Source organism: Phyllostomus discolor, chromosome 9 (genome assembly GCF_004126475.2).
Source record: "Phyllostomus discolor isolate MPI-MPIP mPhyDis1 chromosome 9, mPhyDis1.pri.v3, whole genome shotgun sequence".
Taxonomy (NCBI): domain Eukaryota; kingdom Metazoa; phylum Chordata; class Mammalia; order Chiroptera; family Phyllostomidae; genus Phyllostomus; species Phyllostomus discolor.
The window spans coordinates 86,859,911-86,882,534 of NC_040911.2; the positions used below are offsets into that span (position 1 = coordinate 86,859,911).

A 22,624-nucleotide genomic window follows, 5' to 3' on the forward strand; every position below is an offset into this window, starting at 1 on the left:
CCCACCAGCCAGCTGGGTGGGGCACTCACATTCTCCAGGCAGGTGCTGTCCTTGTCTTTGTGCAGGTAATGCTGCTGCCAGAAGCGCAGCAGGTTGTGGAAGTTGTTGAGTAGAAAGCCAGGGTACTTCTTGCTGTGCTCCATCCGCTGCAGCAGCCGCAGGTACAGGGGCAGCCTCTCTTTCCGTCTGGCCAGCATCAGGATCACCAGGCTGGTGTTGAGGCAGCTGACGTTCTCCTGCAAGGCCCCGGGCCAGCCGGCTCAGGTGTGTGCTGGCAGCCCCAGCAGCCCCTGGTGGACCTGGGTTGCCCCTCGGCAGGGAGTTGGGGGGGGCCCAGGCCCCACAGGGCCGTGAGGCCACGTACTGAGCTGTCCCTGCATACACCTGAGAGGGGACTGGGGCAAGGAATGATGCCGGTACAGTCAACACCCTGCCCTGAGCGCCTTCCCGGTCCCTACCCCCACCCCACCCTGATGGGAACATCATCCATCAACTGCCTCGTTAGAGTACATCCTGTCTCTCAAATGGGCTCAGGCGCTGTGTCTTCCAGAAGCTTCGATCCTGGGGCAAGACTGGGTGCCTAACCTGCATTCGGCACTAGTCTGTGGGCACCAGGCAGGAGTCTCGGCCTGTTTTGTTCACTTTGCACCCCCAGCTCAGGGCCTTATCTCACTAAGTGTGTGTCAGATGAAGGGGGTACTAGTGTTACCCCGTTTTAGAGAAGAGGTGTGTGAAGCTCAGCACATGACGGCTACCCAGCCGAGGGAAGTGGGAGCGAGCCTCGGGCCCAAGCCCAAAGCGGGCACAGCAGGCGGGGTGGGCTAAGCACTGCACTGGGGGGTCAGAACTCAGTGCAACCCCGACTCCTCCCAGCCGGACTGTGACCACAGAGCTCCGCTCCCCCCTCAGGCCCCATCTGTGACTCGGGGCACTGATCCCTCACTGGAAAGGTCCTCGAGGACCTGGGAGGAACTGGGAGATGGGTCTCGGGGAGATGCACTCCTAGGCTGAAAGTGGGAGAACGGCTCTGTCGAGCTCCAGGACAAGCTCTCCTCCCTCCGCACGTCTGCAGGGCCTCGCACCTGCGTCAGCGTCTGCACGTGGATGATGTTGATGAGGCGGAAGAGGAAGGACATCTGTGTGGGCACCTGGGATATGTAGGCAAGCAGGCGGCACTCGGACAGGACTTCAGCAACTGGGGACAGACAGGCAAAGGTGTGAGCAGCAGGCCTGGAAGGTGGTCTGTGGCTCAAGCCCAGGGGCTGCCACCGAGGCCACCATTTAAGTCCCCCTTTGGACCTGACTCTGAGGCTGGGAGCCCCAAGTGTCAGGCAGCTGATGAAGAGGTTGGCTGCAGCAGAATAAATTTCCCCTGTTCTGCGATCCAGGCCGCGCCTGCCATCTTGCTAGAGTCGCCCGCCGGGAGCTCACCACCAGTCCCTGTAGTCTTGTCCAGGGTCCAGCGTTCCGTGAGGCCCACCCCCAGGCGTTACCACCTGGGTCCTCATCCCCGGCAATCCCAGCCCAGGAGAGGAAGAACGTTTTTTGCATTCTGCTGGCAACAATGGTTTTTCACCTTCATGTAAATGTTGTATGTGTTCATTAAAGGAAGCACGCACCGTGAAGAAAAGTGAAAGCAGCAAAGAAAACCACCCTGAGAGCCACCACCTTGACCCAGGAAGGCCACACTGGACGATCTGCATTGGTGTTCTGGCCTTGTCTCACCCTTCATGTCCACCTGGTTCTCGAACCGGTCCAGTGACAGAGTGACGCAGCGCACCAGCATGTTGGAGTCCACCAGCGAGCTGTTGACCTGCTTCAGGAACACCTGGAACTGAGTGAGACCAGGCTCAGACGGGCAGTGGTGGGCTCCTGCAGCGGGCGCCGATCTACCCCTGCCCAGGTGTGCCCGACCGAAAGAGGCTCAGACGAACTGACGGACCTGCCCTCTGCACCCACCAAGCAGCAGCTCCAGCAGCAGCTCAACCCAGACTTTCCGACACCACCTCCTGTGGTCTTTCCACTGAAGCACACTGAGCTCCTCATTCTCACTTCACTGGTCAGAGCTGCGTTTCTGTCTCACACGCCCCCTCGGAGCCCGAACACGCCAGGCTGGGGCCCATCACGGCACCCACCATGCTGCATCAGAGCCGTCTTCACAGCCCCCCTACTCCCAACCGTCACACGTGCCCACAGCCGCTGGCACTTCCATGCCCAGCACAGAGACACTAACGAGTGCCTGTTCAACACTGCCCACTGACTCCCTGGCATTCTCCACTTTCAAACCAGCACTGGAGGCTGGTAAGGACAAGGGCTCCAAGGTAACTTCTGGACAACGCAGCACATCCTGTGGAGCCCTGGGTTAGTCTTACCTTTGCATCAGTGTTGATGTATTTATTGAATCTCTTGAATGCATCAACATTGAATTTCATCAGCTCCCCCAAGAGGTCAAAGTAACTCTGGAGTACATCCCTTGACTTGCACTCGCTGTCCACAATGCAGTACAGGATGTGCTGGGGGTGGGAGACGATGGGGTGAGGGCCGGGAGGCGGCTGAGCCCTGGGGCCCACAGGCAGCTGTGGCTGCCACCCCCAGGCTGCCCTCTGCTGCCTCCCACCAGGGCCTGGCATGTAGCGCAGACCACACGACATCTGCTTTGGCAAGCATCCGGGTAGATGAAACCTGCTTCCCTGTCTAGGTTCTCATCTGAGGATGCTGGTGGCTTCACGGGCAAGACCAGGCCCGAGACCTCACAGGAGCTGGGGGTGGGTTGGTGTATGTAGCCACGGCCCCTCTCGTCTGCCCGGGGCTCAGAGCTCAAGCCTGTGACCCGCTCTGTGGGCACGGAGACTGCCAGGGCTCTCCAGCTTGCAGGTGAGGGAGGCATCTCTAGACGTAACACTGGCCACTGCCCGAGCGCTTCAGGCCGCTCGTACAAATGAAGCACAGGGTCTAAGGTCATGAGACGCTTTTTGACCCCATGGTTAGTCTCTATGTTTATGAATAAAAGCATTTACACTAAAACAAATGACTTTATCAAGAACTAAAAGCCAATTTAACTCCTTGATGAGGTTTTCTACAACAGTTAAACTGTTTCCACTTTTCATTTTCCTAAAGGTACATTGGATCAATCATGTTCATATGATGTTTACAATGATTCATGGGTCAGTTTCTTGTGTGTGTGTGTGTGTGTGTGTGTGTGTGTAACCAATTATAGTTTTGGCCATTTTGCTTGCTTTTCCTGAAGGCCATTTTTCAATTAAGGAAAACAAACTTTTACTCAACAGCAAAATATCCTCAGGGTCAAAAGGCTTTGCTGGGTTACTCCGCAGACACTTCTGCTCCTTCGTGGCCACCCCCAGACCCTTCCATCACTCGTGAAGCACCACACGGAACCCACAGTTGGAAACTCCAGGCAAACACTAGGGCAGCCTGCACTGTCATTTCAAAACAGATTCAGGTGCTCCTGCCCAGCTGTCTAGGTCTCAGGACAGGAGAGCAACGCACGGGGCTGGGGGAGGACGGGGCACCCACACCCTGGCTCCTCCAGGCCATTACCTCCAGAAGGCCTCGCTTCAGCAGGAACATCTGGTCTGCATAGGAGGTGGTCCCTCGGAGGAAACTCTCCACAGCCCGGGCTTGCCAAAACCTGCGACCCAAATGTTAACCCCTGGCCCGGGCGGCTAAGGCTGCCCTCTTCTGGCCCATGTTCCATTCCCCAAGGGGCTGGGAGATGTCTGCCGCCTTTCCTCTATCCGGTAGTCATTTATAAAACATCTGCTAGGCATCAGGCCTCATACTAGGTACCAGGGACACAGCAAGAGCCCCGAGTTCGTGGAGCTGACAGCAGTGTAGTTACGAACTGTGATTCCTCTTTGGTTCTGTCTAGAAGGAGCGTGCGTCTCAGGGAGGGAGTTACTCCCCAGTGAGTAACGTGAAAATGCACTCTAGGCTTTGTCCCTTCAGAAGGACAGGAGGACACGGAAGGGAGGGGCCAGGAATGCGTGAGGGAACCTGATGGGCATGTGCGGATGGGCCACTGGACTTACACCTGATGGGCTGTCCTAGAGAAGAGGGGGCCTAGGCTGCCTGAGCGGCGCTCCAGTTGGGACCCTTAAGGGGGGTTGGGACAAGGCAGGCTGAACTGACAGGGGTGCATCTGGGCACGGAGCCTCCTGGCGGCTCACACCCAGCCCCACTGGAATGCCTCCCTCCCCTTCTACTCCTGCCCACAGCCTTTAGGACTCAGACAAGAAGCCTCCCTGTTCATGTCCACCCACCAGCCCCCAGCTGGGCAAAGGCTTTCCTTTGCACCCACGGCCCCTGGGGCAGCTCCTGGCTCTGTCTTTCCACATTGCGTGGAATCGCAATCTTTCCGTGTCCGTTTCCCACAACCCAGGGCAGTCTGTGTGGGCAGGACTGGACCTGCTATTTCTCTTCCACCTTTTCAGCACCAGCACAGAATGGGTGCTTGGCGAGTGCTCGGTCAATTCTTAAAACACATGGCTGGCCAGTGGCAGAAGCTAATACACATATACCTGCTAAGTCAGAACAGGGGAGACAGCAATTGAGTCCCCTTCTCCTGCACAGTAACCAGACACTGGCAGGAAGCTGCTGACTAAAGAAGGTATTTCTAACCACTGGAGACGCACTTGGCTCCCAGACCCCCTTGCAAGTGGCAGATGCCTGTCCCCAGACCTACCTGAAAGACGACTCAGCTGGCTCCTTCTTCATGACCTGCAGCAGACGAGTTAATAAGCCCCTCTTCCCATCACACACCAAACTCCTGAAAAAAAAAAATGATAGGGACACGGGCCTCCAGTTAAGATGGTGGCGTAGGTAAGCATGGTACTCGCCAACCACAGCCGAATTACAATCCACAGAACAACAATCATTCAGTTCCACCCGAAATCTAGCCGGGTAGAAGACCTATAATGAAGGATATGAAGAAGATACACTGGGACTGGTAGGAGGGGAGGAAATGTGGAATGAGTGGGTCCTACACCCAGGTGTCGCAAATAAAAATTGGGAGTGGTATCTTGGCTGCAGAGGTCCCCTGTGAGGAGTGACAGGTCCCAGCTCCACAGCAGGCCCCCAGCCCAGGGCTCTAGTGCCAGGAAGCGAAGTCCCCACAACTCCTGGCTGTGAAAACCAGGGGGACTGTGGCCGAGTGAAACGGGGGGTTCGTGCAGTCCTAGGCAGTTCCTCCTAAGGGGCCCAAACAAAGACTCGCTTGGACCCACTCCCTCTGTGCTCCAGGACAGTGGCAGCCGTGCAAAGGGCACCGGGGACATACGGAGAGAAACTGAATTGTCTGGTATCAGGACAAGGGCTGGAGGGGCAGCTTTCTCTTAGACAGAAGTGCTGGCACAGAGAGGCCACTGTTCCTTTCTGTGCCCTCCCCCCACCGAGCCAGCAGGCAGGCACCATGTCTGAGTCTCTGTTAACCCGGCCAACACTGTTCACCCCACCCTGACGATTCCCTGAGACCCCACCCCATCCAACTTTTGGGTTACCCCAAAAAGCCTCTTTCTAGTGGCTTTTTCTATACAAATGGCTTGTCTTGGCTCATGCTTCATACTTTCCTAAAATCTCTCAAGCACAGTGTCTGGCCTTGGTGCTCCCAGGTCTGGCATTAGCAGCAGGTGACCTTGGTTTGCAGCTTGGTGTCGCCTGAGCACCACCAAGCAAGCCCAGCACAAACAGCAGCCTTCTTCAGATTGCTTTGTAGCTCATGCTGGGAAGCCCCAGTCAGAACACAGGTGGAAGCTAACCCTGACCTTGGTAGGACACCCAAGAGCCACTGCACCTGGAGGACAGCTTCAGACCACATCAAAGTACCAATCAACCACGTTCACAAGCGACACACTCAAGGGGCAGACTCAGTGGGCACCAGAGCCCCACTGAAGTCAGCCCTGCTCCATGGGCCGGGCCCTTGCACAGCTGATCCGTTATAGCCATTCCTTGCAGCTCATCAGCCTAAGGGTAAACCCCTCCCATTGATGTGCCAACAGTAATCAAGGCTCAAATATAACAGGAGGGTCTACAAAGCCCACACAGGGGTCACACCTGGAGTGCCCAGCTCGGGTGAACAGGAAGACTGTGCCACGGATCCTACAGGACACCTACTATATTAGGCCACGCTACCAAGCCCAGGAGATGTAGCAGTTCTTCCTAACACACAGAAACAAACATGGGGAGGCTGCCAAAGTGAGGAGACAAAAAAACCCCACATCCCAAATAAAAGAACAAAACAAAACTCCAGAAAAAAGAATGAAAGAAAATGGAGACAAGCAATCTACTAGATGCAGAGTTGAAAACACGGGTTAGAAGGATGGTCAGTGAACTCAGTGAGAATGCTGACAGCATGAAAAACACTAGTCAGAAATGAAGGATACAGTAACTGAAACAAAGACTAATTTACAGGGAGTCCACAGTAGAGCTGATGAAGTCAAGAATCAAATCAGTGATTTAAGGATGCAAAAACCACCTAATCAGAACAGCAAGAAGAAACAAGAATAAAAAACATGGGAATAGTGTGAGGAGCCTCTGGGACAACTGCAACATTGGCATCACGGAGGCGCTGGAAGGAAAAGAGAGCAAGAAACTGAAAACCTATTCGAAAAAATTACAGAAAACTTGTCTAAACTGGAAATAGACATCCAAGTCCAGGAAGCATAGAGTCCCAAACAAAACGAACCCAAAGAGGCCCAAGAGCAAGACACATCCTAATTAAAATGTAAAAGGTTAATGACAAAGAGAGAATCTTAAAAGCAGCAAGAGAAAAGTGGTTAAGTTACCTACAAGGAGCTTCCACAAGACTGTCAGCTGATATCTCAACAAACTCTGCAGGCCGGAAGGGAATGGCAAGAATTACTCAAAGTGATGAAAAGAAGCAAGGCCCTACAGCCAAGATCACTCTACCCGGCAAAGCTATCATTTAGAGTTACAGGACAGATAAAGGGCTTCCCAGACAAGAAAAAGCTAAAGGAGATGATCACCACCAAATCTCTATTATATAAAATGTTAAAGTGTCTTCTTTAGGAAGAGGAAGAGAAAAAGATAAAAAATACAAACAATAAAGTGGCAATAAATACATATGTATCAACAACTGAATCTAAAAACCAAAATAAACGAACAAACAGAACAGAAACAGACTCATAGATACAGAGAACATTTTGGTGACTGCCAGATGGAAGGGCGGTTTAGACACGTGGGTGAAAAAGGTGAAGGGATTAAGTGCAAATTGGTAGTTACGAAACAGTCATGGGGATGTAAAGTACAGCGTAAGGAATATAGTCAACAATATTCTAGTAACTATGTATGGTGTCACATGGGTGCCAGATTTATCGACATGATCACTTAGTAACTTATGTGATGTCAAATCACTGGGGTGCAGCCCGGGCTGGGCGGCTCAGCTGGCTGGAGTACCATCCTATACATCAAACGGTTTTGGGTTTGATCCCTGGTCAGGACACACGCGTGGGTTACAGGTTTGATCTCTGGCTGGGGCACATACGGGAGGCAACCAATCAATACTTCTCTCTCTAACGATTTAAAAACAAATTTGCTGAAGTGTACACATGAAAATATTGCTTGTTAACTTTAATTGAAAAATTAAAAATGATATAAAAAAAGAATCTACATCCAACATCTAACAGCTACAATGTGTAAATGCAAGATTAAATGCTGAAAACAAACATTTTATACTAAAAAAATAAATAAAAAGAGATAGGGGCACTGGCAGCAGACCTGAGAGGCTGAGAGGGGCCTCTGGGTTGGTTTCTCTGCTGACTTAGGTGGGAGAAACACGGGGACATTTCCAGGCCACCCAGATGCCCTCCTGCTCTGCCTGTGTCCAGAGCACCCCACGGCCACCTTCATTCTTAGAACTGAACAGCCCAGTGCATCTGCGCCCACTGGCAAGTGGTGAGAAGTCAGATACACACCAGTCAGACAGGGCTCAGACCTACGGAGGGAGGCCATTTACACCAAAAGTGGGTTGGGAAGAGGCCATGACAGAGTCCACCAGATGGGGCAAAGTCTGTGCCAACAGGGTGAGGGCAGGGAGCACCCTGGGCCCCTGGCTGAGCTCCTGCTGGCCTTGGACAAGTACCTGGGCCTCTGGATCTCAGCTTCCTGGTCTAGGAAGCAAAGGCAGGAGATGAGAAAATGACTCAGACCATGTCATGGGGAAGAAACGGGAAGCAGGCAGGCAGGGGCTCTGGGCCCTCAAACTTTCTCTTTAAATAAGGCAGCTCCACTGTATCCACTACACACGAGGCTGATACTGTCTACAATTTCATTTGAACAAAGAGCTCGGACCCCTCAAAAAAAAAAAAAGTAAGCTGGAGAATTATGACCCCTGTTGCTGGATGCAGCCCTCCCTGTCCTGACCCCATGGGCTTGTGACCTCCTTGCCTGGTTCCAGGAGATGAGTCAAGCATAACCCAGCGAAAAAAGCTGTACTGAGGGTGAGGGGCCTGCCTCTGTCCTGCGTGGCTGCAAATGCCACCATGCCAGTGAGAAAGATGCCGGCAAAAGTGAGAGACAAGAGGAGGGGGCCCAGCACATATGACCTTTGGCAGACAACCTCTCCCAGCGCCTGCTCCCCCATCTGTACAGTGAAGTGATGATAGCACGGCCCTCTCAGGGCTGTTGTGGGGGCTCCAATGATACACTGCAGGCGGCATTAAGGACAGTGTAGCTACATGTGAGTGAGAAAGGACAACTCTGCACACATGCATGTGCCCCATCTGTGTGCTCTGGGGCACACGAGCAGCCAGGTGGGCTGTGGGCCAGAGCTGCACCCCATCCATGCTCACCTGTCAGTGTTGAGGACAGCTTCCACCTCGGGGATGTTGGCCTTGAGAGAGATGGCACTGAGCTCGTTCAGCTCCTGGTTGTTGAGCAGCAGGTACTTGTTCCTGAAACAAATGGGGTGCAGGGGGTTGAGGACAGGCACTGGGGCAGCAGTGTGCTAGTCCCCTGCCCTTTTCTTGTGGAGAGGGGGAATCTGAGGGCCCCCTGCAAATACCTTGTACCCTCTGATCTGGCAGTTCAGGGGGGACCCATGGTCTCGTTTGTACTTACTCGTGGTGGTCGCTGAAACTCTGGAGAAGCCTCAAAAACTGAATCTTCAAGGTGATGTCCTAAAACACACATGCACCCTCGATGTTAAAAACAGTCACAACGTTGCAAAAGAAAACACCCTGGGAGAGCCGGCACATCACTTTGCTTCTCTCAGCCCCTGTCCTCACGCACAGCGAGGACCTTCCTTAGTCAGAGAACACTTTGTGGGCTCCCACATCGGGCTAAAGACCCACCAACCTACTGGATTAAAAATTAACTGAAGTTCTTTTAAATGTGAGGCTAAGTTCATAAGGAAGAAAGGAAAACCCACGGGACTTGGAAACGAAGGAAGGACTGAGTTCAGGACGCTGAGCATAAGCACTGCCAGCGGAAAACAGGAAGCAGACTTGTTCAGGCCAGGGCTGCGGTTTTAACGCCCTGCAGGGACCAGACAGAACTGCAGGCCGTATAAGGCCCAGGAGTGTATACGTTCGGTGAAAGAAGGGTTAGAAAACCCCCACCTACCAGCCCAGAGAGCTGGCAAAGGAGCCTGTCTCTGCCAGGGTGCCGCTGAAGGACAGCCCCAGGAGGAGCAGGACACTGGGCTCGTGCACCAGAGCAGCAGGGTCGGGACACCAATGTGAACTTGCCCTGGGACCCGGAAGCCCCAGAAGAAGCCGGCAGACGAAAGCACAGTGCTCTGTGGAAATACACACTTCCAGGGCGCAGGCTACACAGATGCTCCCAGGGAAAACAGGCGCCCTAAAGGTGACCTCTCCATCCATAACCATGACAGAACACAAGGCAAAGCTCACCCTAAGTTGAGTCTAAAGACTCAAACACAAGTATTAGAACCCTAAGAGCAATCCACAAGAGACCACAAAAAAGTGTTACAAATAATTAAAAAGAGAAAAAATGCAACAGAACAAAACATTAACATATTTTGAATAAAGACCAGGTAGTTTTTGACAAAGAGCCAGATGAAATGTCTAGAAATGCAGAATATATTCACTTGAAGTTAAAACCTCAAGTGGATTGGGCTGAAACACACATGTGACAAGGCTAGAGAGACGCACGGTAAACTGAAGATAAGGAACTGAGGAAAAGTCCTCAGCATGTAGCACAGAGCCAAAAGGACCCATGGCAGCAGACCCAAACAGCTTGTGGCACTTTAAGGTCCCAGAGCACTTTCCCCCTCGTGCTGGTGGCCCAGGCTCCACGTGGCCTGTGAGGCCAGCAGGCAAGAAAGTGCAAAGTGCAACCTTCTTTTTGCAATAAACAGGCTCCAACTAGCTGAGCAGCACAACAGGCCTCCCGACTACCAGTTCATTGCTCTCTCTAGGGCACTGTGACAGAGACAAGATAGAGGAGGCCCCTTCACCCCTTAAAAATAAGGCATTTGAAAAACTTTTTTGGATGTAGAAAAAACCACATTGGTGGTATGTGGTTCTTAAAGGCAAAACTATTAATGGGTATAATTACAGTGCAGCAGAGCCCAGGAGGAGGAAATCCTTGCTGTTAGAGAATAGAGTGGGTGGCCTTACCTGGAAGGAAGTGAGCCCCATCTCTGAGGCATATAAAGGGAAGCTGGCTGGAGGCCCCCAAAGAGGAGCTCTCCTGCACAGGTGGAGGGGTGGGGTCAGATCCATCCCCAAGGTGGCTTCCAGTTATAGAATTAGTAGGTTATGACTTTCAGTTTCTGCTCTACTCTCCAAGACTGAGATTTCAAAGGGTCAAGAGCAGGTCTTGAAAACTACTTCTGGCAAGTCAAGCCCATTTGTCCCTGGGGTCCCTTGCTCACCGGGCTGCAGTCGCAGTTCTGATTGTGACCATGGAGGACGAGGGCAGATGCCGAATGCTTCCTCCAAATCAGCTTGTCGAACAAATTATTAAGCCCAGGGATCAGCTTGAACTCTGCAATCATTCTGTGGACCTGGATAGGGCAGGAGGAAAAAGCATTTTAAGACTAACGCACCCTGGCTGGCGTAGCTCAGTGGATTGAGCGCGGGCTGCAAACCAAAGTGTCGCAGGTTTGATTCCCAGTCAGGGTACATGCGCCTGGGTTGCAGGCCATGACCCCCAGCAACGGCAATTGATGTTTCTCTCTCTCTCCCTCCCTCCCTTCCCTCTCTAAAAAATAAATAAATAAAATCTTTAAAAAATAGTTAAAAAAAAAAGACTAACTCGAGGAAGAGATCTCGCAAAGCTTTGTGCTGGCAGAACAATGATCTTCAGGACACAGAAAGCCACAGTTGACAGGGAGTGCGGAGGTTTACAGTGAATGCCCACACACACCCTGCCCCCACCACACACAGATGTACTTTTTAACTCTGCCCATCTGCCCTCAAAACATTCCAGGGGTCACACCTTGCGAGGTCCTCTTTTAAGACCCGGAGTTTTGGATTCAGATGGCCCTGGGCTTGTTTCTTAACTCTACCACATTCAAACTGTGTGACCTCAGGCAAGTTCCTTAACCCTTCCAATTTGTTGCCTGCCTCTGCACATCATTAAAATAAAAATGCCCCCCATGATTCACAGTAGGATTTCAATTGGAGGCAAGATAAATATATAATAAAACAAAACTCTAAAGAGCCTAGGGAAATCTACACAAAGGCTTTAAAAAAAATAATCAGAGTGAAAAAGACTTTCTAAAGTATTATACCAAACCTAGAAGCCAAAAAAGAAGACTGTTGAATTCAACCACATAAACCTTTTAAAATTCCGCATGGCAAAACTCACAATAGGCAAAGTCCTAAATTAAATATAACCAATGGGACCACACTGACAGTCCTGTGTCACACAAAGGCAAAAGCTGATTTCCTCTATAAAGAATCCTACAAATTTCTTAAAACAAAAGACCAAGACCACAGAAAAAAAATGGGTGAAGGACACAAACAGGAAAATATAAAAGGCTCTTCAATATATGCAAAGCGCTCAGCCTCACAATATTAGGAGAAATTCAAATCACAACTCATTTTTTACTTTCTCAGATTGGTAGAGGAGGAGTTTTGTAATGCTGTGTTGGTGAGTGGGGCCTCAGCAAGCCCCACGCTGCCAGTGGCGGGGGGGGGGGGGGGGGGGCGCACTGGTGCCACAGGAGATGCGGACAGTATGCAGCACCTCTAAAAATTACAAGTGCATACTCCCTGTGACCAGCAATTCTCCTTTCAGGAACTCGTTCCCAGGCAGATCCACACAGTAATAAGCACTAGTTGGCACATGTGCGAAGTCGCTCAGGGCAGCACTAGTTGTAACACCAAGAAGACAGACTGGGCCTGACTTCCATCAGTGGGTAGCAGCCGCCTCAACTGTGGTGCATCCGTGCAGTGGGATGAGTGGCAACAGTGGGAAAAGATCAAGGCCTCTTACATACAGTGAACTGAACATTCACCAAAATGTGGTATTAATAAAGCGAGTGTGTGCATGCTACATTACTGATTATGTTTTAAAAGATGAGAGAAACACACTGTATATAAATAGAGACTACATGTACATGTTAATAACTGACGAAATTAGATGCTTGTGGCAGAACCAGAACGTTCAGGATCAGAGGGGAGAAAGGCCTTACTGATACTTATACATTTTAATACAGAACTACCTCTTACCATAGAAACTACACAAGTTATTTCCCTGATAAAAATAATGTTCCACGTAACATAACGTGAAGCTATGACTACCTCTTCTCGGGACTGGTGTACAAAGTCAGAAAATGTGTGTGAATACCTGACAGGCACCAGTGCTTACTTATTCCTGTCTCACAAGGGGAAGGTCGGCGGGACCGACCTGGACGAGACAATGGCGAGGATGTCACCCGTAGCAGGTGTCCTGACCCTAACGCCTGCCCCTTCCCAGCCCAGCACGGCACGCATTTATCGTGGCAGACCAGGATCTGACAAGGCTCTGGAACTCCAGGCAACCTTCTTCTTTGCGCCTGAGTCCCTTGGTGGGAAATGAACTGCTGGAAGGACTCAGTGAGGTATGCAGGGGAAGCTCCAGGCCTGCCCTACAGGGCATGCTAAAAAAAAAAAAAAAAAAGCCATATTGATTACATTTATTAGCATCAGAGGGATGCAATTCATGAATGTGGGAGCGTTTCTGTCTAGTGATTTCAATTTAGCCAAGACTGGTCGCAGAATGTGGCCCAAAGGCACAGTAATAAGGCCACTCTCAGACAGCCTTGTTGAGGCCTGGCCAAGGAAACGCTTCTCCTCACTGTCCCGGTCTAGGTGGGGTCTGTGAATCCACGTGCCCACAGCGCCTGGCACGCAGCAGGACTCTGGAAACGTGACCATGCCGAGGATGAGCCAGCATGGCACTGGTTCTCCAGGGGCAGGATTCCCAGGCCCACCGATGGTCCCACCCAGGAATTGGCGGTGTAGTCACAGTCTCACTGAAGAAGACCACAGTGACTCACAGAAACCTGGGGACAGGAGGCTTGGGAAGCAGGGAACAGTTATGGTGCAGGGACACGAGAGTCAGGGCAGCAGAGCTTAAGTCCTGGCTCTGAGGATGCTTGGCGACTGGGGGCACGGCCCGCTCTGCACCTTGGTTTCTTCACAAGCATCGAGTGAGGGGGTGGGGGGCCGCTATCTGCTGTATAACTTACTAAATGCCTGAAAATTCCAATACGGATAAGTGCGAAAGTGCCTCAAAAAGGTAAAAGCACTCAGCACATAAAAGCCATTATGAGATCCTGGTCTGTTGTTGCTTTTTAAGATTTTATTTACTTTATTTTTTTAGAGGGGAAGGGAGAGGGAAAGAGAGGGAGAGAAACATCAATGTGTGGTTGCTTCTTGCGTGCCCCCCACTGGGGACCTGACTGGCAGCCCAGGCATGTGTCCTAGACTGGGAATTGAACTGGCTACCCTTTGATTTGCAGGCCGGCACTTAACCACACCAGCCAGGGCAAGAGATCCTGGTTTTTAAATAACAACAATATGCTGATAACCCCCAAAGTGAAACCTCTGGTCTGGACCTCTCTGCTAACTGCAGGTGCTGGTGTAGGTATTCAGGGCCGATTCTAATAGACACCTCAGACCTAACCTGTTCAAACTGAACTCACCTTCCTCCCTATGCTGTCCCTCCATCACTCCTTACCCTCCTCCTTCACTGCCTCAGTAAATGGCAAATCCATCCTCCCCTCCACTTAGGTAAAAAACCCTACAAGGAGTTAAGGAAGTCATCCTCAAAACTAACTCACTCTCTCTCTCTCTCTCTCTCTCTCTCCCCCTCCCTCTCTCTCTCTCAGCAAACCCTACCTGTTCTACCCTCAAAACAGATCTAGAACGCAAGCTTTTCTCACCATGCCCACCACCACCAGGTGGTTCTAGCTACTGTCATCTCTTTCACACGGCAGCCACAGGGAAGACTTCCCATTCCACTCAGAGTAAACGCCTGTAAAAGTCCTGAACATGGCCTATGGAAGCCCGGTGCAGTAAGCACCATCTTCGTTAAGGGAGAGAAGTAGCCCTTCCCTGCTACGTACATAATTCTCCTAGGGATGAAACCAGGCATGGGGAGGGGGTGAGTTAAGGGGGGGGGGCAGGCTGATTCAGACACTGGACTGTTAACAGCTGCTCTGTGTGAGATAGGTCCTTGCAACCCTGCAGCCCTCCTCTCCTCTTCAGTCTACATTGCCGCCCCCCCACACCCCAGCATCCTTACTGGTCTCCCAACCCACCAGGCATGCTCCCACCTCAGGGCCTTGCTCCCTCTACCTGGTAGGCTGCCACAGGTGTCAGAATGCCTGGTTTCCTCACTTTCCTCAGGACACAGCCAGGCCAGATGTCCCCCTTTGCAGGGAGTTTTTTCCCTGCCTACCACATCGAGTATTGCTCCTCACTTGGAAAGTGGGGATCACCGCACCTGTCTCACACAGAGCTATTGCAACAGTCCAGTATCTGAATCAGCCTGCCCTCCCCTTAACTCACCCCCTCCCCATGCCTAGTTCCATCCCTAGGAGAATTACGTAGCTAGCAAGAGAGGGACACTTCCCTCCCTTGAAGATGACGCAGACTTCCAAAGCCCTCTTCCTCCCTTTGTAGGCTATAGGCCCTTGCTCCTCCCTCTTGGAAGTACCGGAAGGCTCAGGGGACCCCAGCACACCTGGAGTCTCCCCAGTAGCTCTCTAGTTTTCATAACTTTACATAGGGCTGGGTGCTGGCCCACCCCCTTGACCCTTATCAGAGCAGCAACTCCTCCAGTGCATCTACAGAGCAGACATCTCGCCAGTAACTGACCCTTTGTTCTTCATGTTAACAAGGTCAAGTAATGTGGTTAAGCCACTTGCTCTGCCCTGGGCACCAATGGATGCTGCCCACAGCAAAGTACAGTGGAAAGACTGAGCTCTGAAATCAGTCTGGTTTCCTCACGTGTAAAACAGAGAAAAGGAAAACCACTCGGCACCTGGCTGGCTCATTCTGAGAGGTGGCCTGGTGGAGTGCTTGGCACGCCACAAGACACACCCAGGAAACACTCGCCCCAGACTCCCTGTTCTGAGATGTGGGGGTGAGGCCCACCTGGTTTCGCTGACGCCCCATCAGCAGCACGCAGAGGACGTAGAGCACTTCCAGTTTGTACATGATCTCGTGCATAATCTTCATTGACTGAGGCAGCTGGGTCCTAGTTGAAGTGTGAGGCAGGCCATTGTCCTCAGAGGCCCCTGCAGGAGGGAAGACAATGGAGGCTGAGACAGCCACCAGGAGAGAAGGTTGAGTCACTGCTTTCGAGGAAGCATGTTTCTGTCCCTCCAACCTGCCCTGAATAGACTTGACGTTGAAGAGCCATTAGACTAGGCCCTGAGTCCCTGACAGAGACTCTGAAAGACACAAAACTCCCTCCAGGGGCCAGGCAAGCTTAGAAACTTAAGAAAAATTGACTGTAGTTTTAGCTCATCAATGTTAACATACACTGAAAATATTCTGACACAGCCAAAGCAGCAACATGATCCATCCCTTCCCCCACACTTCTTTCTTATGCCACCATCTGACAGCTCCTCCCTGCCCCGCCCCACCCCGAAAGTGCCCAGACTAGTGTCTAGCAGCAAACTGTGTCAAACTCTTCAGGTCACAAATGACTCTCTGAGTACTTGGTCCCTCTGCCTAGACTCCACAAGGGGGCGCTGCTCAAAGACTGGCAGGAATCCTTTTTGAAGGCTTTTTTTCCCCACGCTGTTTTTCAAAGAACCTTCTAAGCTTTTCTAAGGTTCAACTTTCTAAGGCAGACTAGGCATCACAATTGCTACTACTGATACAGATAAACATATTATCTACTGGCGGATTTTCATTTTACCCAGTTTCATTGTCAGTAACGATAGCAGCAGCTAAGTTATGGGACATTGGGTAGGTGCCAGGCACTGTATTCGGGCTTTAGGTGAACCAGCTCATCTATCCTATTACCAAATTAACAGAAAGTCTCCGTGGGTCATGCAGGCCACAGAGGAGTGTCGTGGGAGGAAGGCAGCACAGCCGAGTGGTGAAGACTGAGGGCTCTGGAATGACAGCTTGCAGGCTGGGAGAGTCACCTCCACACTAGGCCACAGGCTGCTCTGTACACTGGGAATGATAGTAGTGGCCCAGTGCGTGGCCGGGGTTATTCTGAGGACTGAAGGAGAACACAGGAAAAACCCAGCACCTGATCCTTGGGAAGACTCACTCTTAGGTCCCTATCATTTTCAAAGGTCACTCATGGGTCAGAGTCAGGAGACCTTAGCAGTTACTTCCCCTCAATGCCCCTCATTTTACAAATGAAAAGGTGAGTCTGTACTACTGAGGCACTTTCAAGATCCTACTGAAAGCGCTGCCCCAGAGGCTTTTTAGAAAGGCCAGAAAAACCCCTGGTACAGAGCAGTGATTATCACCTATATTCAGGAAAAGAGCATGCCAATAAATCATGGTGACTTCTGCATGTTGATATCATGATATGAGAACCGAACTTATTCCACCCTACAGACTGGAACTACTTTTTCCAGCCACGTTACATCACTAATACAAAGTCACACCTCTGGAAGAAGAGCAGCTGCTGGATGAGGAATGACTGGGAGGCACTGAAAGGGTTGTTAAGACCAGGCTGTGGGGCCTGACTGTTGAGTCTGAACCTGAGCTGTACCAGTCCCTAGTTAGATAAATTTGTTTATGTCACGGAGCTCCCATATCAATCCTCATCTGTAAAGCAGGGATAATGGCAACAGTACTCGTCTCTGATCAGTGATGGAAGGATGAAGGACTCACTGTGCTGGAAGTGCTTTAAACAATGTCCGGCACACACAGCAACATGTATGTTAAATAGAAATAAAAAGACACTAACTGAGTTTTTCTGATAATGCTTACTTGCTATTTGTGTTTTCTTCTTACTCTGCAAGCTCTTAATGCCAACTAAAGTTAGAGTGTACAAAGACTTAGGAAAAGTTCACTGGAGAAAATCTAGTTGAAAAAATTCTATTTTTTTCCACATATTTTCCTGAAGGTTGGGAGAAACACCATTGATTTCTGCATTGGGATTCACTGGCCCAGACCCCAGAACCATTTAAGAGCCCAATGGCCCATGGAAGGGACCTAGAGAGCTATCATGTAGAAAATCCTGCCTCTGCTGCTTACTTGTGTGGCCCCGAGAGCCTAAGCATCCTCATCACTGAGCACCAGGGATCCCGGGAGGACTGCAGGAGAGGGTGTCTCAGGAAGGAGCAGGTGCAGCGCATGGCCACAAGCCCTCCTGAGCGATAAACACGTGAGCGAGTGCAGCGCAGGCAGCTCAGGCTCTTCCGAGTCGCTGCCAACCTTTGGTGTCTGGTGTGCAGAGGCCTCACGAGAACCTCTAGCATAGGTATTTTCACGGAACACAGTCCCCAAAGCAATGGCCAGAGCTTAGCAACAAGGTAACTCCCCAAGGGTGAGGATGGGAAAACTAGATTAAGGGACCTGTACTTCCCCCCAGACCTCTTCGGCTCCACCAAACTGATGAAAGTGGCCTCCACCACCCCCATGTCTGTACTGCACTGTGAGGCATACTCTTTTTAAAAAACAAAGAACAAACAAAAAAAACAACAAAAAAAATAACACACAAAAAAACCAGGATTGACCTATAATTCACATACTACAAATTCACCCATTTAAAGTGTATGACTCAGAGGGTTTTAGTATATTCAGAGTGGTGCAGCTATTAATACAATCAATTTTAGAGCATTTTCATTGCCCCCAAAAGAAATCCTATACCTATTAGCAGTCACTCGCCATTTCCCACCACCTCCTCAGCCCCAGGCATCCAAGAAACTACCTTCTGTCCCTATGCTTTGCATAAGTCAGGACATTTCATATAAATGGAATCATACAATACATTTTCTTTTGTCAGCTTCTTTCCCTCAGCACAATGTTTTCAAGGTTCATTCAGCTGTACCATCTACCAGTATTTCATTTTATTTTTTTAAAAAAGATTTTATGTATTTTTAGAAAGGGGAAGGAGGAAGAAGGGGAGAGTAACATCAATGTGTGGTTGCTTTTGTGTGGTTGCTTTTTGAGCACCCCCTACTGGGGACCTGGCCAGCAACCCAGGCATGTGCCCTGACTGGGAATTGAACTGGCAACCCTTTGGTTCTCAGGCAGGCGCTCAATCCACTGAGCCACACCAGCCAGGGCAGTATTTAATTTTTTAAATTGCTGAACAATATTCTATTGTATACCACATTGTTATTTATTCAGCAGTTGATGGACGCTTGGATAGTCTCTGTATTTTGCCTATTATAAATACGCTGCTGTGCACATTCATGTATATGTTTTTTGGTAAACATGTTTTCATTTCTTCTGGGTATACAGGCAGGAATGGAATGCCTGGGTAATGTGATATTCGAGATAACACAAGAATGTGTTGTTGGGCGGAGTTCTATACCTGTATCTGTTAAGTCTGGCTGGCTTACAGCACTGCTCAAGCCTTCCATTTCCTTGTTGATCTTCTGTAGAGCTGTTTTATCCATCATTGCAAATGGGATATTAAAGTCTTCAACTATCACTACTGAATTGTCTATTTCTCTTCAAATCTGCTAGACTTTGCTTCATTTATTTTTGAGGGCTCTGTTGTTAGATGTATATGTTTATATAACGTATCTTCTCAATAGATTTACCCTTTTATTACTATAAACTGTCCCTTTTTATCTCAGTCTCTTTTAGTACAGCCACCCCAACTTTCTTGTGGTTGCTCTTTACATGATACATCTTTTTATATACTTTACTTTCAAACTATTTCTATCTTGGAATAGAAGGTATGTCTCCTGGAGGCTGTATCTAATTGCATCATTAAAAAAAAAATCTGATGTGACAATCTGTCTTCTGAATGAACTGTTTAATCAATTCACATTTAATGTGATTGACAAAGTTGGATTTACTTCTGCCTTTTCACTTTTTGTTTTCTATCTCGTGCTTTTTAAATTCCTTTATTTGTCCTTTAACGCTTTCTTTTCAATTAAGTGGTATCTGGGTTTTCTCATAGACCATTTCTGTTAACTGCTTTCTCCTGTGTATGGGTCACACTTTCCCATTTTTTTTGGTTTGTTTGGGGTTTTTTTGGTATGCTCCTTAGTTTTTGTTAAGTAGACATTACAGGAAAATATTGTAGCACTGATTCTGCTTCTATCCTTCAGGGCCTGCTGCTGCTTTCTGCTTGTTTAGTGCCCTGATTGGCCCATTTCAGAAAAGCTTGTTTCTCTAAGGACTGGTAAGGACCTGACGTTGCACAGCAGAGTGCAGCCTTGGGATTGTGCACAGTCTCCCCGGATGACAATATTTTAGCAGAATCCTCTTTAACCGGTTCTTTTTCTGATCTTTCTGTTAAGCATTCTGCCTCCTCTGGTATGCAACTCAGCTATCAGGCTCCCCTAATTCCTGGCTGAATGCTCTACAATTTCTGACAATGCCCTGAGGCATAAACTACTCCAAAGTCTGACTCAATTAAATTTGGGCAGCAATAGTTTTTGAGCATAAGGTTTGTTTTGATCTCAGAAGGACTCTTCTTATCTGGCTCTTTCCCTGGTTCTTTCCGGTAAACTAGCTAGCACATGGTTTGGCTTTTTATTCTCAAAAAGAGCTAATGGCCTCCTTTTATTTGCTTAACACCAAAACCTACATTGTTATTGAGAATGCCCTTAGATTCCAACTTCTCACATTCTGTTCTAACCTAGTACCTCTCCCGCTGGCAAGTTCTTGGTGCTACTACTTCAAGTGGAACCGGTAACTTCTAGTCTTCTGTGTATGGAACCTCTGTCCTATTTAGCTGAGTAAAGACAGATAAGAAGCAAAGAATTCTTGGCATGCCAGGCCTGGAACAGAGCAGAGCTTCCATACTATGAGGGTAGTATGGAGGTGGGTAGGGGAAAGGAGCCCTTGCATTATGCTAAGTGAAATAAGTCAGAGAAATACATATAATGACCACATGGAATTTACATGTAGAATCCAAACTCAGAGAAGCAGAGTAGAGGGGTAGTTACCAGGGGCTGGGGAACCTGGTCCCCAGGTGGGAGCTACTGGTCAAAGGGTACAATCTTCTAGTTAGAAGATTAACAAGTTCTGGGGATCCAATGTATAACACCATGACTATAGCTAATAATATTGTATCATATACTTGTGAATGTTACTAAGGGTAAATCTTAAATGTTCTCACCAGAAAAAGAAAACAGTAATTACATGATGGGATGGAGACATTAGCTAAGAGTGTGGCAGGAATCGTTGTGCAATATATAAATATATCAAACCAACACACTGTACACTTTAAACTTACGATGTTATGTGTCCACCTCAAAAAGGTTGGGAGGAAGAAAGAAAGGAGTCCCCAATTCCGTGGGCCATGCTCAAACAAGAATTTAGCCCCTTCCTTGGAGTTGGAGGGCGTCACTATGTTGGCAGCCGGCCCCTCCCAGTGAGATACCAGATTCCTTTTTTGGGAGCGAGGGAATGCTCTTTCTGGCCACACCTGCCCAGGGTGGAACTCCATGAATCGTAATTTCTACTGTCATAGACTCTCCTGTTCTGAGTTTTAGCAGATTTTCTTGAAGAACTGTTTCATTAGCTATATGCTCTTAGAACAATTTCTACAGACTTTATATAAATGGTTTTTGTCACAATGGTTTTGTCAAATCTTTTTAAAATATTTTTTAAATTTATTTTTAGAGAGAGGGGTAGGGAGGGAGAAAGACAGTGAGAGAAACGTCGACATGTGAGAGATACATCAATCGGTTGCCTCTCACATGTGCCCTGACCAGGAACTGAACCCGTAACCCAGGCATGTGCCCTGACCAGGAATCAAACCAGCAGTGTTTTGCTTTGTGGGATGACGCCCAACCAACTGAACCACATGGGTCAGGGCTGTCATTTTTTTCATTAAGTTTTGTTTCTAGTTTTAGTATATATGCTGCCAAAGCAAGCACCAGTTTTGTTTCCAGTTTCAGTGGGGTAGCAGGTCCACAGAGCTCTGCACACTGCCATCCCAGCATCTCCTCCCTCCAACTTTATCGGCATGGTTACAGTGAGAACTCCTGGGTTTGTACAATCTGACTCCACCCTGCTGGCCACTCAAATGCTTCAGGGTTGGGCAAATGACCCAAGACGGCCCAGAGTCCTTCACCAGGTAGCTAGAGCTGAGACTAGGATCCTACACATTTATAAGGCAGCCTACCCACCAGAGAAGAGAACAGAGAAGACTAAAGGAGAGCACAAGAACTCTCTGGGTTCCTAAGAAGGCTCTGGTTATTGGCTCCAGACAGTCTCTCTGACTGTGCAACAAAGCCCTATTCCCTCCAATCAGGTTCCCTTAGAGAGAGTTCAAAGGAGTTTCTGTAATTAGCTAGCAAAAGAATCCTAACAATCTTGATCTAGGATTCCCTGAGGGAAAATTCTACTTTGAGCAAATGTCAATTTATCCTCCTTGGAAAACAGGTCAAGAAAAGCTCCAGGAATCCACCGGAAGGCGCCCCACCTCCCAGGAGAACCACCGCAAGTACCTTGACTGTGCTCCGACTCCTCATTAGCTACTCGCATCAGGGCATCCAGCACCAGAGCGTTGTCAAGCCACGTGTACCACTCCTCCAACTCCTGCAGGAAGCTGGCCGTGCCCGTTGACTCGGACACCTTCCGAGTGGCCAGCTTGCAGAGCCGTTCAACAAAGCCAGGGATGCTGAGAAGGGCCGCTGCCAAGGAGAGAACAAAAGAGGGAATTTTCAAAACAGAGACCAGCTCTAAAATCCTCAACAAACAACCTGCTCCTCACCTGCACGACAGGAACAATTTCTGACCAGACAGTGGCTAGTCAGCCAGAGCTTCCCTTTAAATTTAAAGGCAAGGAAATAGAGAACTGACAGCAACCAGAGGGGAAAGGGGAGGAGGATAACAGGGGAAAGAAGGGGAAGGGTTGAGTCAAGGGACACGTATAAAGGACCGGTGGCCAAGGACAACAGGGTGGGGGGAGGACTGAATGTGGGAGGTGGGTGGGGCAGGGGAGAGTAATGGGGGAAAACTGAGGACAACTGTAATTGAAGAATGAAAAAAAGTAAAACAAAATGGAAGACCGAACAAGG

General features: G+C 49.5%; 1 protein-coding gene across 1 annotated transcript in view; it reads right to left on the reverse strand.

The window, feature by feature from the left end:
- Window positions 1-22,624, reverse strand: part of LOC114506247 (transient receptor potential cation channel subfamily C member 4 associated protein) — an 86,039-nt gene that overhangs the window by 1,086 nt on the left and 62,329 nt on the right. Inside the window, exons 8-18 of the mRNA XM_028523804.2 lie at window positions 22,052-22,237; window positions 15,591-15,757; window positions 10,874-11,005; window positions 9,094-9,152; window positions 8,826-8,927; window positions 4,703-4,786; window positions 3,559-3,649; window positions 2,373-2,513; window positions 1,726-1,834; window positions 1,083-1,195; window positions 30-236 (exon numbers count right to left, since the gene is read on the reverse strand). Coding sequence (XP_028379605.1) covers window positions 30-236; window positions 1,083-1,195; window positions 1,726-1,834; window positions 2,373-2,513; window positions 3,559-3,649; window positions 4,703-4,786; window positions 8,826-8,927; window positions 9,094-9,152; window positions 10,874-11,005; window positions 15,591-15,757; window positions 22,052-22,237 — 1,391 coding nt within the window. The remainder of the gene's footprint in view (window positions 1-29; window positions 237-1,082; window positions 1,196-1,725; window positions 1,835-2,372; window positions 2,514-3,558; window positions 3,650-4,702; window positions 4,787-8,825; window positions 8,928-9,093; window positions 9,153-10,873; window positions 11,006-15,590; window positions 15,758-22,051; window positions 22,238-22,624) is intronic.